The sequence below is a fragment of the Caretta caretta genome, chromosome 10 (assembly GCF_965140235.1).
Source record: "Caretta caretta isolate rCarCar2 chromosome 10, rCarCar1.hap1, whole genome shotgun sequence".
Classification (NCBI taxonomy): Eukaryota; Metazoa; Chordata; order Testudines; family Cheloniidae; genus Caretta; species Caretta caretta.
The window spans coordinates 47,886,069-47,900,011 of record NC_134215.1 but is presented as its reverse complement, the minus strand read 5'-3'; the positions used below and the strand labels follow the sequence as shown (position 1 = coordinate 47,900,011).

Below are 13,943 nucleotides of genomic sequence, written 5' to 3'. Positions count from 1 at the left end.
AAAGCACAAGGGCTTCAGCCCTGTTTGGCAGGTCAGTCTTTTGCCCTAGGCAGTGGGGCTCAGGTTACAGCCCCTGCTCCCCAGGGTAAGCCCTGGGGGTTTGACCCCCTGGACCAGGGCAGTAGTTGGAGAACGGGGATTGCAGTGCAATGAAGTTTAAGACCCCTGCCCTAGAGCATCACCTAAAGCCAGTCATGGAGTCAGTAGGAACTCCCTCATGGCATCTGTTTCACTCAGAGGGCCCAGTGGCTGGGGGATTTGTGTTCTCTCTACTGAGAGAGCCCTGTAATGGTTACAGGTGCCAGATGGACAGTTCAGATGGAGGGAAATCCCCCTGCCATTTGCCCCTGGGAACCTGAAGGCAGCAATCTCTGCTTTCTTCACCCTCACATGATCTCTCCCCATGCAGCCCCGTGGGTGTGTCCATAATGTGGTTGGTGCATCAACCACACCATTGCCTTCCCCACAGAAGGGAAGGCATCTCCCTTACCCATTAATACGTCACAGACCAGAATCAAGTCATTGGGGTTTATTTACATTGGACAGAAGGTAAAAGGCATGTGACTTCTCAGACACTGGAATGGCTGCATCTTCTGTATACGAGTATCCCCAGAGTAATAAAGGCCAGTGCCATGGCAGCTGCCACTGAGATCAGACCAGCTGTAGAAGAGAATCCTACAAGAGGAAGAACACAGGGTTTAAACTGCAGCTAGTTGCTTCTCCAGCAACCTCTCCTCTCCAAAAATCTACCAGGGACTCGCTGGGTACATGAGTGAAGGCCACAGTTAATAAAATGGGGGATTTTTTATTTGAGCTGTATTGTAGGGCTGTGTTTTTTGAAGTGTTTTATAGCCATACATATTGGAGTTTGTCTACTAGAAGTGGCTGGAGCAGGAGATCAGCACCTCTTTATAAATCCCACTGGATAATCAGTTGTGTGACCTGATACCTGCAACCTGTGTCCCAGCAGATAAGCCCAGGCTACAGTGGCTGACAGTCCTATGTGACTGGCTCTGGTTGGACCCTCTCAACAAGGAGCCCTTCTCGAGTCTTGTTGACTCATTATTAACACTCCCTCCTTGGACTAAGGGATTCTTACAACTGACTTTGTAAGACTCATTTCTTCCATCTTTTAGAGCATCTTTTCCCAGCAAACCTAATGTAGATTAGTAGTGACAATAGAGGCACCATGAGACTTGTTCATTAGAACTAGTTACCCTCTGATGCTGCCTTCTCTGCTTCCATTTGAGCAACTGAGAGATCCCTTGATCCTTGATCAGTATCCAAGATGATCATGGGTCCTACCACAACATCAGCCTCAGCTTCCCTCACCAAGGGCTCACCTGTATCGGGAGAGAAGCACTACTAGAAAACCAATCCATCCCATTTTGGGTGGAAGATCCCCCAGGAACAGTCTGTTGGAGTTAGCCAGACATCTTCCCAGGTGAAGTGGGCACAGAACCTACCATGCCTGGAGGCCACATCTCTCTGGAAGCGCCTCCCTGACCATCTGTCCAGAGGGCTGCCTCTCCCAGACTGTCCTCCAAGGACTGCGCAGTTCCCAGTCTCACAGCACCTGCAGATGTCTCGGATGCCTTCCACTGGAGACCAGCTGGAACAGAACAGGAACAGTCATCTACAGTGAAGAGTTCTGTTCTAGGCTGCCTGTCACTCCCCTGATGGGGTTCTAGGCTACTCACATGTTGCCTGCTTTGTTGAAGGAACAAGCCTTGTTCAAAGGATCTGGGGCTTGCTCAGCTGCAGTGACTTTCAGATGACAGGTGATGTAGATCTGGAAGGGAAGTGGGAAGAGGGGTTAGGACCATCCCAGGGGACCCTAACAGCTGCTTAGCCTGGGGAAATCAACTTGGAGCAGAAATGTGGGCACTCACTAAGTTCCTGGCATCTCCTGCAAACCTGAACACATCCACCATGAACTGCAGCGTGTCCTGCCTGGGCCTGGGGGATAGGAAGGCCGAGGTGGTGTCATCTGATCTCCCATCCACCAGGCACCTACACACAAGAATCAAGGGTCAGTAAGAGTCCCTGATCACTCTTGTTTTAGTCTAGAAAGGGCTCCCAGCTCTTACCCATTGAAGTCAATGACAGCATAGCGGGGAGAGGAGTCCCTGTCTGGGCTCAGGGTGGCCACACAGCTGTCCACAAAGAGCCTCAGAGCCACATGGTTCCCAGTGTGGACATCAGCTTGGATATGCATGACCTCCCCCAGCTGGAATCCATTGGAGGGTCTCTCAGCACTCCAGTCATCTGCAAGGCAAGTTCACAGTGAGCAGGACAGACAGGGCAGGGCTCAGTTCCCCTGAAGGCTCCCCACACCTACCATTCATCAGGTGCAGGGAGAAATCCAGCCTCTCCTCAGCAGACAGGGTGGAGCTGAAGGGAACCCATGTTGGCTTGATGGCTTTACTGCTCACATTGTCCTTCCTGGGAGGAGGAGCAAACCTCAGTCACTGAGCCAGATTCCAGAAGGAGGGACTGAAGGGGAGGGAGGGAGGAAGGGGATCTGAGCATCTCAGACTCTCACCTGGGGTAGTGACACTCAATGGGAATCACAGCTGGATTGGTTCTCAGGATCACTGGGTTGCTGGCAGGGGTGGGGTTATAGTTCAGGCTTGTGCTGTAAACCAGGGAGTCTGGGGTCATCTGGGAAGGAGCAGACATGAAAGGGTTAACACTAGTACACAGAGCATTTGTAAAGTCATTCAGATGAGCCCAAGAACAAGCCTCAGTCAGATGGAAAACTTGAGCTCAAGTTTTCCAACCAGTGCCCAGTCAACTGGCAACTGCCTTTGGAAGGACTGGACACTAGAAGCAGGGGATTTCAGAGCTCAGTCTGCTAGAGCAGCCATCGGAGGACAAGCACCACAGTTGTACCATTTTACACAACTCTGCTCACTGGTTTCCTCTGTGCAGGTTGTGAAGGAATCTCAGACAGTAAAACCCCCAGGGTTAACCTATTAAACACCAATCAGTTTATTCAGTTGCAGACTCCTGTCTGTGGAGTCTCCAGACAGTCTTTGGACAGGTGTGTCTAGAAGTAAAATCTGTCTGAGCCACCAGAGCACCCTCTTCAGATTCCACTTGTGAGCCTGCTCCAGGAGCTGAGCAAGGCAGAATTCTTTGCCTGGTGCATGAGATTGGAAGCTAAGAAGAAGCACCCAGGAAAAACCAGGGAGCTTATCAATAAGATGCACAAAAATCCCACCCACTGTTCTCTCCTGCTGCCCCATTTTTACCCCATCAGACAAGACGGGTAGTGATGCTAAGGATCAGTAGGGGCTCCTGGCTTGCATAAATCCTTACCTGCAAGGTGCTGCCACATTCATGGAGCCCAGCTGCAAAGATCACGGTGTTCTCTGCAGCATTAAGGGATGTGTACCTGCAGGCAGCTGGGCCAAGGCTCAGGTCAGCAGCTTTGATCAGTCTCCCCGTCCCAAACAGATCTCTGTGCACAGTGATCACCATCTGAGCCTCCTCACACTGCACCGTGACAGGCTGCAGCAGGGACACAGCCCTGAGCTGGGAAGCATCAACCCGAGCCCAGGGGGAGGGCTGGGCAAGAGAAGGCACATGGGCTTGTCGTTGAGGGGGGTCAGCTCTGGGGGTGGGTCTCCAGATGGCTGAGTCACTCCTAGAAAAATCCCAGGGATTGTAACAGGTCACCCTACTGACCACCCAGCACAGAAGAGCAAAGCCCAGGCTGTTTCTGTGACTCATCCTGCCTGCTTGCAGCAACCCCAGTATGGAGGGAAACTGCTGCTCTGGGGCTTTATACTGTGAGCCAGAGCCAGGTGACAGCTGTCCCAGGTAATTAACACCCTCCCCTAATCTGCAGGTAACCGGGGCCCAATCATACCCGGTGCCCACGCCCTGAACCAGGGAAATAGGAGGGCCAATGGGAATCAGCTCCACCTGTTGGTCAGTACATCAGCTGCAGTTTGGGAAATTCCTGCCCTGTTTCGTTCAATGGAAGGCTAAGGGTGGGCTACACCACAAAGGGACCCAGGCCCCTCAATCCCCAATTTAGGTCTGTAAATCCTGGGTTTGGCTCCACTGTGATCCTCAAATCACACAGCGGCAAAGAATCCTGAGGCACCTTATAGACTAACAGAGGTATTGGAGCATAAGCTTTCATGGGTGAATACCCACTTCATCGGATGCTACCCCTTTGATACAAACCATACAGTGAACTCTGTAGGTGCCCAAATTCACTCAGCAGCACCAAAGTTTTTACAGTATAAAGTTCCCTGGTGCCCGTGTCTCAGCCTCTGGGCACGTGCCCAGCTGCCTCCCTCTGGGAGTCTGGGCACCTGTCTCCCACCTAAGCCCAGAGCCATCCATGAGCCAGGGGAAGTTAGGCATTTTGTTGCCTACGTTGTATGCGGAGCCCAATTCACTAGCTGTGCTGCTTGCCCATGTTGACCCCATTCACAATTGTACTGCAGCAGGACGTGGTGTCCTCCTCAGATGTTTTAGCCCAGCGGTTAGAGCATTCACCTGGAATATGGGAGACCCAGGTTTCATTCCCCCTCTCTGCTGAGGGGAGAGAAAGGACGTGAACAGGGGTCTCTCATCTCTCAGAAGAATGCTTGAACCACTGAGCTAGGGGACATTCTGATGTTGGGCTTCCTCCTACTTTCCCATTCAAGCTGTTCTGTTGTGGATAAATGATGAAAGAGGGACCAGTCTCCAGTGCTTCCACCTCCCACTGGACTACAGCCGCATTCCTGGTCACATGCTCTCTCAGTCTGGCCCACCAAGTGTTCCACTGTGGATAAGTGTGAAAGTAAAATCTGTTCAAGGGGAAATTTGTGTCCTCTCTAATATCCGCATAACTCGTCAGATGAGTTCCAGAACTGGTGTTCTCCTTCCAGGGTTGGGGTGGAGTTTGCTGGGTTGAATTGTTTTCCCCAACGTGTACCCACATCTGCCCCCATATCTCCCCTCCCCAGAATGGTTTGTTTCTCAAAGCCAAGAGAGGGCCTGTCCTGGGGGGAGGATCCATGTGAAACTGAGATTCCTGGGATAGGGACTGTGACACTTCTCAGGGCAGCCAGGGCTGTGCAGCAACCTAGTTGCCACCAGCCTCCTGTATGAAGGAGCCTTGCCTGTGCCAGCTGGGTGTTAGCTCCCCAATGCAACCAGCCCATCAGCGCCTCAAGCATTCTTCTCTGGGATAGCCCAGCCCTGTGTTTTGCCTGGCAGGTTGACAATCAATGCGCCCCAGGCTTCAAGTCCCTTCAAAGTGGGATCCAGCCCTGATCACTGGAGATCCACAGAAATCCCAGACCTTCTGTTGCTAAAGGACAGGGCGTCCCCCTTTACCAGTTTGGCGTTAGCTCACCGCTCTTGTATCACACACAACGCTTCAGCCGAATTCTAGAGCAAAAGGAGATTTATTTAAGACAGAATAGTCACATAAAAATGGTGTGAGAGCTGGAAACAAACGGCTAGCTGTGAAACAAAATCATAACTCGCGTTCTGGAGCCTACGCTTAACTAACAAGTTATCCTCCAGTCTCGAAAAGTGTCTCTCACCGAAGTTCTCTCCAGCATTTTCAGCTAAGCCTGGCTGAGACTCCTTTTTCATGACACCAACTCGCTGTCAGTTTACTTCCTAGGCACCTGAGGTCGGGGTGTCTTTTTGCTCCTCAAATACACCAGAATGCACCTTTGATGTTTACCTCTAGCTAGGGTTCCCCCTCCAATGTTGACTTCATCCTGTTAGTTTCTTTCTGAAGTCTCTGCCAGCTCCTCATTAGCTGGCTGGAGGAGTTTGTCTCAAGATGCACTACCTTTGAGAGGCCTGCTTCATCTACAAGGCCTACAGATTGTAATTTTCAGTGCTCCTTGCATACTTCCCATACCTACATCTCACAAAGGTTATGATGACCTGTGTGACCCGGGGCTTCATTCGAGACCTTACATGACATTCTTTTGGTGAACCCAGGGGGTCTCTGTGCCCCGGTGTCTCCCAGTACCCTCTGTCAGTTGTTAGAGAGCTTATTCCTTCACTCTCCCACTTCCCTGGTTCTTCTCGCATGAACAGAGAGCAACAATACCCGAAGTCCGAAGGTGCAAACAATTCGATGTTTATTGGGGTGAACTTCCAGCAAGCTAAATACAAGTTCCTTTTTCCTTATTTTCGAATCCCAACTTACTTCCTGTTTGCCCCTAATTTATATAGTAATATTCTTAGCTATACCTTAACCAATCATTCTACTAAAATTTAACTAACCAATCCTGACATGGATTAGCTAACCAATTATATCCCACCACCTTAATTAGTTTACACCCAGCAAAATTAATTATACAGCAGACAGAAGCAATCACAGAACCAGACAGAGACCATGCCAATAAACAATAGCAAAGTGGGAACTATAATGACAAAACAATACAGAAGTGAGGATTTCACAACTACATCTGTAAAGACATAAGAGTTTCCCAGCTGTGTCTATTGATAAGTGAGTTCTTACCAGACAGAAAACTATCAACCTCAATTTCCTTTTACAGCTTCTAGGCACTTCCCTTTCTCTGGAGGTGATAGGCACTATAAGGACAGGATTAAATTCCTAACAGCCCAATAGCACCTTATTTCAATGTGACTAGTTTGGAATGTGAGGATGTGACCATTCACTTCCCAGCTTATGGCTGCCTCTGTCGCTTAGCCAAAGGCCTTAGCCTAAGAACAGGGCCTCAGACTGTCACAGTAAGAGAAGGCCCTTACACTGGCAGACAGTGATTTTGATTCTTTCTTTTATACCTCTAACTAGCCAAGTGATAGGAATACACCTAAATTCTTAGAGTATAGGCCTTTACAGACAGGCCTGAATATCTATATCCTAACATCAGTTGGCATCATGAGGTTCTTGGGGCAGAGGTACCCCTGTGGGAATCTAGTGGCCTGCACCAGGGGCAAGCTCCAAAAGCTAGTCCATATGAAGTTATTCAACTTTATCTCTGGTTTGATGGAGCAACGAATGGGACTGCTGCGAGCCCTGCATGGAATGACAGTGTGCCCAGAGGGAGACAGACACTTGTTCTCAACACCATACCTGTGGGGAGCCCATGGGATGGCATGCAACTGGTCCATTCTACTGACAGCTCTTAATACGTATTTGTTCCTGCAGCACTAATAACTGATTAAGGCTTCATTGCCCTATACTAGGGCAAGGCAGCTCTCATGCTCCGGCATCTTAGAAATAAGCTAACTGAGAGGTTACATCATGTTCCCCCTGGGTAAGCTAGAAATAAAACCCAGGTCTCTCCAGATGACCCCAGTCACAGCCGTGCATGAATGAATGAATGCATGGAGTGAATGTGGTCGGTTACCTTCCCTGTGCTAAGCACGAGACCACAGTCTCCTCCCACAGCTGGGTCGAGAACCCAGGAATCCTGATTCTCTGCCAAGCAGCTGTGAAGCTCACTGACAGAAAGGTTAGGTCAAGGGGCAGAGGACTGTGTCCAAACCAGGTGAGTCCTAGGGGTGTAATTTTGACTCCACATGATGGAATTGCTCTTTTCCCAGTTTAGTGAAGGTTGTAGCAAAATTTCTATTTAAAAATCAGATTTTGCATCCCCTCTTCAAGGCACCCGAGAAAGCCAGAAAACTGGCAGGTCAGGGCCTGACAGCTCTACCAGCTGCAGTACCTCCAGGCATTGAATCCACGCCCCTCATGCAGCACCAACTCCTCTTAGTTTGGGAGCTGGCCACTAATTTTGGCTTAGCAGCACTGAACCTTAGAGTCTCCTCTGTGAAATGAGGACAGGAATGATTCCTGCTGTTTGTCTAGATACAGCCAACAATATTTGGGAGGGAGAGAAACAAGCTGAGTGCAGAGAAAGGAGGGGGATTTGAAGGATGTCAGGGTCTTGGAGCTTCCCAACTAGAGGACCCATATTTTAGAGGAAGGGCTGGAGTTGTGTCAGAGGCAGGGGGAAATGTAGCTACGGCTTGAGGGCTGGATCTCAGCTAGTCAGAGGGGACAAGAACAGAGGGACTTTGGGAATATGGGCTGAAAAGCATTGAGAGAAATGGTCTGATGGTTGAGACACCAGCATGGCATGCAAGAGACCAAGGTTAAATTCCACATTGTGCCAAAGCCTTCCTGGGCAACCTCACTTAATAACCCTGTCTTTTCCCCCCTTGTATGAAAGGTGGTCAGCATTCCCCTACCTCCCAGGGCATTGGGGGAGTCATTGGACACTGTAGATGAGGTGCTCTGACCTTAGACAGTCCCTGTCAGGACCTTACTCGCTCAGAGTCCCTTCCACTTGCAGGTGCACAGCAAGCCTCCAAGGGCCACTGCTCAGAGAGCTGCATGTGTTGGAGGAAAGAGGCTGCTCCTGCCCCACTGCAGCATCACAGGGGAGAGGGTGAATAACCACTCTGGCAGAGAGCTTGCTCTGGGAAGCTTGTTCTGCCCCACACAGCTAAAGGGCAGATGTTGAAGAAGTGACATCCTGTCCTATAGCAGGGTTGGCTGTGTTGTCTCTACCACTGTAGAGAACTAGATAGAGCCCTTTACACTTGGGTTTGAGTAGAGGCTGCATGATCATTGTTGTACAGGCCTCACTACACTGCAGGTAAGTTTTTTTTAAGACACTTTCTGCCTAGGCCTGGTGGCAAGAGAACAGGGCTAGCCTGCAGAACTAACTAGCCTGAGCCTAAAGAGTTCACCCCAGCCATGATTTCAGTCCATGGTGAGAACAATTTGTCTAAAGTGCCCCGATCCTTCTCTCTAAGGTGAGTAGTTACCCTAGAGCAGCAGTTCTTAAACTGCAGGTTAGGATCCTAAAGTGGGTCACCACCCCATTTTAATGGGTTTGCCAAGGCTGTGGTAGACTGGCTCAAACTAAAGTTGCCGACTGAGCCCCAGTGCCCAGGGCCAAAGCACAAGGGCTTCAGCCCTGTTTGGCAGGTCAGTCTTTTGCCCTAGGCAGTGGGGCTCAGGTTACAGCCCCTGCTCCCCAGGGTAAGCCCTGGGGGTTTGACCCCCTGGACCAGGGCAGTAGTTGGAGAACGGGGATTGCAGTGCAATGAAGTTTAAGACCCCTGCCCTAGAGCATCACCTAAAGCCAGTCATGGAGTCAGTAGGAACTCCCTCATGGCATCTGTTTCACTCAGAGGGCCCAGTGGCTGGGGGATTTGTGTTCTCTCTACTGAGAGAGCCCTGTAATGGTTACAGGTGCCAGATGGACAGTTCAGATGGAGGGAAATCCCCCTGCCATTTGCCCCTGGGAACCTGAAGGCAGCAATCTCTGCTTTCTTCACCCTCACATGATCTCTCCCCATGCAGCCCCGTGGGTGTGTCCATAATGTGGTTGGTGCATCAACCACACCATTGCCTTCCCCACAGAAGGGAAGGCATCTCCCTTACCCATTAATACGTCACAGACCAGAATCAAGTCATTGGGGTTTATTTACATTGGACAGAAGGTAAAAGGCATGTGACTTCTCAGACACTGGAATGGCTGCATCTTCTGTATACGAGTATCCCCAGAGTAATAAAGGCCAGTGCCATGGCAGCTGCCACTGAGATCAGACCAGCTGTAGAAGAGAATCCTACAAGAGGAAGAACACAGGGTTTAAACTGCAGCTAGTTGCTTCTCCAGCAACCTCTCCTCTCCAAAAATCTACCAGGGACTCGCTGGGTACATGAGTGAAGGCCACAGTTAATAAAATGGGGGATTTTTTATTTGAGCTGTATTGTAGGGCTGTGTTTTTTGAAGTGTTTTATAGCCATACATATTGGAGTTTGTCTACTAGAAGTGGCTGGAGCAGGAGATCAGCACCTCTTTATAAATCCCACTGGATAATCAGTTGTGTGACCTGATACCTGCAACCTGTGTCCCAGCAGATAAGCCCAGGCTACAGTGGCTGACAGTCCTATGTGACTGGCTCTGGTTGGACCCTCTCAACAAGGAGCCCTTCTCGAGTCTTGTTGACTCATTATTAACACTCCCTCCTTGGACTAAGGGATTCTTACAACTGACTTTGTAAGACTCATTTCTTCCATCTTTTAGAGCATCTTTTCCCAGCAAACCTAATGTAGATTAGTAGTGACAATAGAGGCACCATGAGACTTGTTCATTAGAACTAGTTACCCTCTGATGCTGCCTTCTCTGCTTCCATTTGAGCAACTGAGAGATCCCTTGATCCTTGATCAGTATCCAAGATGATCATGGGTCCTACCACAACATCAGCCTCAGCTTCCCTCACCAAGGGCTCACCTGTATCGGGAGAGAAGCACTACTAGAAAACCAATCCATCCCATTTTGGGTGGAAGATCCCCCAGGAACAGTCTGTTGGAGTTAGCCAGACATCTTCCCAGGTGAAGTGGGCACAGAACCTACCATGCCTGGAGGCCACATCTCTCTGGAAGCGCCTCCCTGACCATCTGTCCAGAGGGCTGCCTCTCCCAGACTGTCCTCCAAGGACTGCGCAGTTCCCAGTCTCACAGCACCTGCAGATGTCTCGGATGCCTTCCACTGGAGACCAGCTGGAACAGAACAGGAACAGTCATCTACAGTGAAGAGTTCTGTTCTAGGCTGCCTGTCACTCCCCTGATGGGGTTCTAGGCTACTCACATGTTGCCTGCTTTGTTGAAGGAACAAGCCTTGTTCAAAGGATCTGGGGCTTGCTCAGCTGCAGTGACTTTCAGATGACAGGTGATGTAGATCTGGAAGGGAAGTGGGAAGAGGGGTTAGGACCATCCCAGGGGACCCTAACAGCTGCTTAGCCTGGGGAAATCAACTTGGAGCAGAAATGTGGGCACTCACTAAGTTCCTGGCATCTCCTGCAAACCTGAACACATCCACCATGAACTGCAGCGTGTCCTGCCTGGGCCTGGGGGATAGGAAGGCCGAGGTGGTGTCATCTGATCTCCCATCCACCAGGCACCTACACACAAGAATCAAGGGTCAGTAAGAGTCCCTGATCACTCTTGTTTTAGTCTAGAAAGGGCTCCCAGCTCTTACCCATTGAAGTCAATGACAGCATAGCAGGGAGAGGAGTCCCTGTCTGGGCTCAGGGTGGCCACACAGCTGTCCACAAAGAGCCTCAGAGCCACATGGTTCCCAGTGTGGACATCAGCTTGGATATGCATGACCTCCCCCAGCTGGAATCCATTGGAGGGTCTCTCAGCACTCCAGTCATCTGCAAGGCAAGTTCACAGTGAGCAGGACAGACAGGGCAGGGCTGGGCTCCCCTGAAGGCTCCTCCCACCTACCATTCATCAGGTGCAGGGAGAAATCCAGCCTCTCCTCAGCAGACAGGGTGGAGCTGAAGGGAACCCATGTTGGCTTGATGGCTTTACTGCTCACATTGTCCTTCCTGGGAGGAGGAGCAAACCTCAGTCACTGAGCCAGATTCCAGAAGGAGGGAGGGGATCTGAGCATCTCAGACTCTCACCTGGGGTAGTGACACTCAATGGGAATCACAGCTGGATTGGTTCTCAGGATCACTGGGTTGCTGGCAGGGGTGGGGTTATAGTTCAGGCTTGTGCTGTAAACCAGAGAGTCTGGGGTCATCTGGAAGGAGGGGATATTGGACAGATTAAGGGCAAGTAGTTCAGCTGAGAATTTAAGACAGTTCTCCAGGAAGCGGGCATGTCTTCCAACAAGTAGTTCCTGTGCTCATTCTGCTGAGCAGCCATCGAAATACTGGAGCTATGGTAGTGCCCCCCTTCGCATGACTATTCACAAGTTTCCTCTGTGCCTATTCTGAGTGATGTGCCATACAGTAACTGCCCCCCCTCCCCCCCATGTAAAACACACTCACTCCACTTCTCAAGTTACTGAGCTAGCAGAGTACAGAAACACATTCAGCTGCCTCCTTCCCATCTACAGGGTTTGGAGAGCTCACAGAATTCAGTGAGCCAAAGTGGGCTTTACTGGCAGTAAAAGTCCCTGGCTTGGACTGAGCACAAGGGTCCACTGGTGAAATCTGACAGAGCCATCATGGCTCACTCCCCATGCATGCTCTTAAACCTCCTTTTGGAGCATAAAGACATGAAATAGTTCTCAACTGTAAGGAGACTGAAGACTAAGGGGGAAAAAAAGACACCCTCCCCGCCAAGAAATAGCTACTGGCTCAGTAACTGAGCCCAGACCCTGTGCTGCACTGTTATCCCTTTTTAATCCCACAAATAGGAAGCTCCTGGTTTCTATAAAGCTGCCTTACCTGCAAGGTGCTGCCACATTCATGGAGCCCAGCTGCAAAGATCACTGTGTTCTCTGCAGCATTAAGGGATGTGTACCTGCAGGTGGCCTGGCCAAGGCTCAGGTCAGCAGCTTTGATCAGTCTCCCCGTCCCAAACAGATCCCTGTGCACAGTGATCACCATCTGAGCCTCCTCACACTGCACCGTGACAGGCTGCAGCAGGGACACAGCCCTGAGCTGGGAAGCATCAACCCGAGCCCAGGGGGAGGGCTGGGCAAGAGAAGGCACATGGGCTTGGCCTTGAGGGGGCTCAGCTCTGGGGGTGGGTCTCCAGATGGCTGAGTCAATCCTAGAAAAATCCCAGGGATTGTAACAGGTCACCCCACTGACCACCCAGCACAGAAGAGCAAAGCCCAGGCTACCTCTGTACCCCATCCTGCCTACTAGTAGCAAACCCAGTATGGAGAGAATCTGCTGCTGTGGGCCTTTTATACCCTGCACCTAAAGCCAGTTCACAGCTGCTCCAGGTAATGAACACCCTCCCCTAGACTGCAAGCAGCTGGGGCCCAATCACATCCACTACCCATCCCTGGAGCAGGGAAATGGGAGGACCAATGGGAATCAGCTCCACCTGTTGGTCAGTTCATCAGTTGTATTCTGGGAGATTCCTGTGAGGTTTCATTCAATTAAATCTGACACATTTTGTCGTGGATGTGAAACATCAGCTGTGCAGAGTCTGCAATGCTGATACTCAATTCCAAAGGGGATTTTTATTATGGAGCAGTGATCGCTGCATCATGGTTACGTTTGAAACCCACTCTCTGTTTAAATTCCTGGTCTCTGAATTTTGCCTCTTATCTGAACTTGGCATCGATAGTCAGATCAGCTCCCAAACTGGCATTCTAGTTCAGCGGCTGAGGTGCATTTTGGGATGCCAACTTGAGTTCATTTGACCAAAGGGTTTGCCAGCCACAGCTCTCCCAAGTGGCCTGCTTTTAAATTTTGAGTATGCTGTTTGAACAATCTGATCATGATATTTTTGCACAGCTAAGAAATGATCAGGGAGGGATCCCCGTGAAACGGAGATCGTTGGGCTACCCCTGCTGAAGGCTAATGTCCAGTCCAAAGAACAAGTCCCAAAACTTAGCCTATCCAAAATCATTCTGTTTTATTTCTGGTCCTGGGGAAGAGCCCAGGGGTTTTCTGTGAGCCATGCATGCTGTGCCTGTATGCACAGATAAACACAGGATTCCTCTTTCAACCAGGGGACAGGGCACTGGGATAGGAACCATGACCCAGCTCCTCATAGGTAGTTATGCTCAATGGAAGTTAGGAACCTAAATACCTTGGAAGAACTGGGCCCAGGAGACTGTAAGTTCAAGATTTGTTGCTTCCAGCGATGGCTGTTCATATTTATGTGTATTTATACTTGACTAGCTTCCTCCGCATGCACTAGGGGAGACAGGTCTCATTCTCCCCTGTTTTATAGGTAACGTCACCAAGAGGCTGCACAATGGTCCTCTTGGGAAAGGTCACATTTATATCTAGGTCATTAATATGGCAGACCTGAGTGTCATCCACTGAGCCAGGCTGTCTATTGAAGCGAACATCCGAAGCATGTGGTTGGTTGTCCTGTCTGTAGCCACGGTTCTAACCACTAGAGAACACTTTCATTCCTGACACAAGCAGCCTGAATCTGCTGCTGTCTAACCAACCGTTGAACAGTCCACTTATACGGTGGATTAGCTGAATGGGCAGAG

At 50.2% G+C, this 13,943-nt stretch overlaps 2 protein-coding genes across 2 annotated transcripts; both read right to left on the bottom strand.

The window, feature by feature from the left end:
- Positions 1-514: 514 nt before the first annotated feature.
- LOC142073482 (zona pellucida sperm-binding protein 3-like) lies at positions 515-3,738 on the bottom strand. The gene is made up of 9 exons (XM_075133326.1): positions 3,325-3,738; positions 2,546-2,664; positions 2,342-2,445; positions 2,091-2,268; positions 1,893-2,013; positions 1,701-1,792; positions 1,467-1,612; positions 1,218-1,343; positions 515-675 (listed from the first exon to the last, which is right to left on the bottom strand). Exons 1-9 carry the CDS (start codon positions 3,736-3,738, stop codon positions 569-571), a joined length of 1,407 nt encoding a protein of 468 aa, XP_074989427.1. The 3' UTR covers positions 515-568.
- A 5,686-nt stretch (positions 3,739-9,424) lies between these two features.
- On the bottom strand, positions 9,425-12,639 carry LOC125644152 (zona pellucida sperm-binding protein 3-like). Its single transcript, XM_075133325.1, has 9 exons — positions 12,205-12,639; positions 11,434-11,552; positions 11,252-11,355; positions 11,001-11,178; positions 10,803-10,923; positions 10,611-10,702; positions 10,377-10,522; positions 10,128-10,253; positions 9,425-9,585 (listed from the first exon to the last, which is right to left on the bottom strand). Exons 1-9 carry the CDS (start codon positions 12,616-12,618, stop codon positions 9,479-9,481), a joined length of 1,407 nt encoding a protein of 468 aa, XP_074989426.1. The 5' UTR covers positions 12,619-12,639; the 3' UTR covers positions 9,425-9,478.
- Positions 12,640-13,943: the final 1,304 nt, after the last annotated feature.

Coding starts and splice junctions, on each gene's coding strand:
- LOC142073482 (XM_075133326.1), bottom strand. CDS start 3,738: ATGAGTCACAGAAACAGCCTGGGCTTTGCTCTTCTGTGCTGGGTGGTC. Junction 2,269..2,341: donor CTCCCTGCACCTGATGAATG/GTAGGTGTGGGG, acceptor CTTGCCTTGCAG/ATGACTGGAGTGCTGAGAGA. Junction 1,613..1,700: donor TTCAACAAAGCAGGCAACAT/GTGAGTAGCCTA, acceptor GTTCTGTTCCAG/CTGGTCTCCAGTGGAAGGCA.
- LOC125644152 (XM_075133325.1), bottom strand. CDS start 12,618: ATGGGGTACAGAGGTAGCCTGGGCTTTGCTCTTCTGTGCTGGGTGGTC. Junction 11,553..12,204: donor AATGTGGCAGCACCTTGCAG/GTAAGGCAGCTT, acceptor CCCTCCTTCCAG/ATGACCCCAGACTCTCTGGT. Junction 10,523..10,610: donor TTCAACAAAGCAGGCAACAT/GTGAGTAGCCTA, acceptor GTTCTGTTCCAG/CTGGTCTCCAGTGGAAGGCA.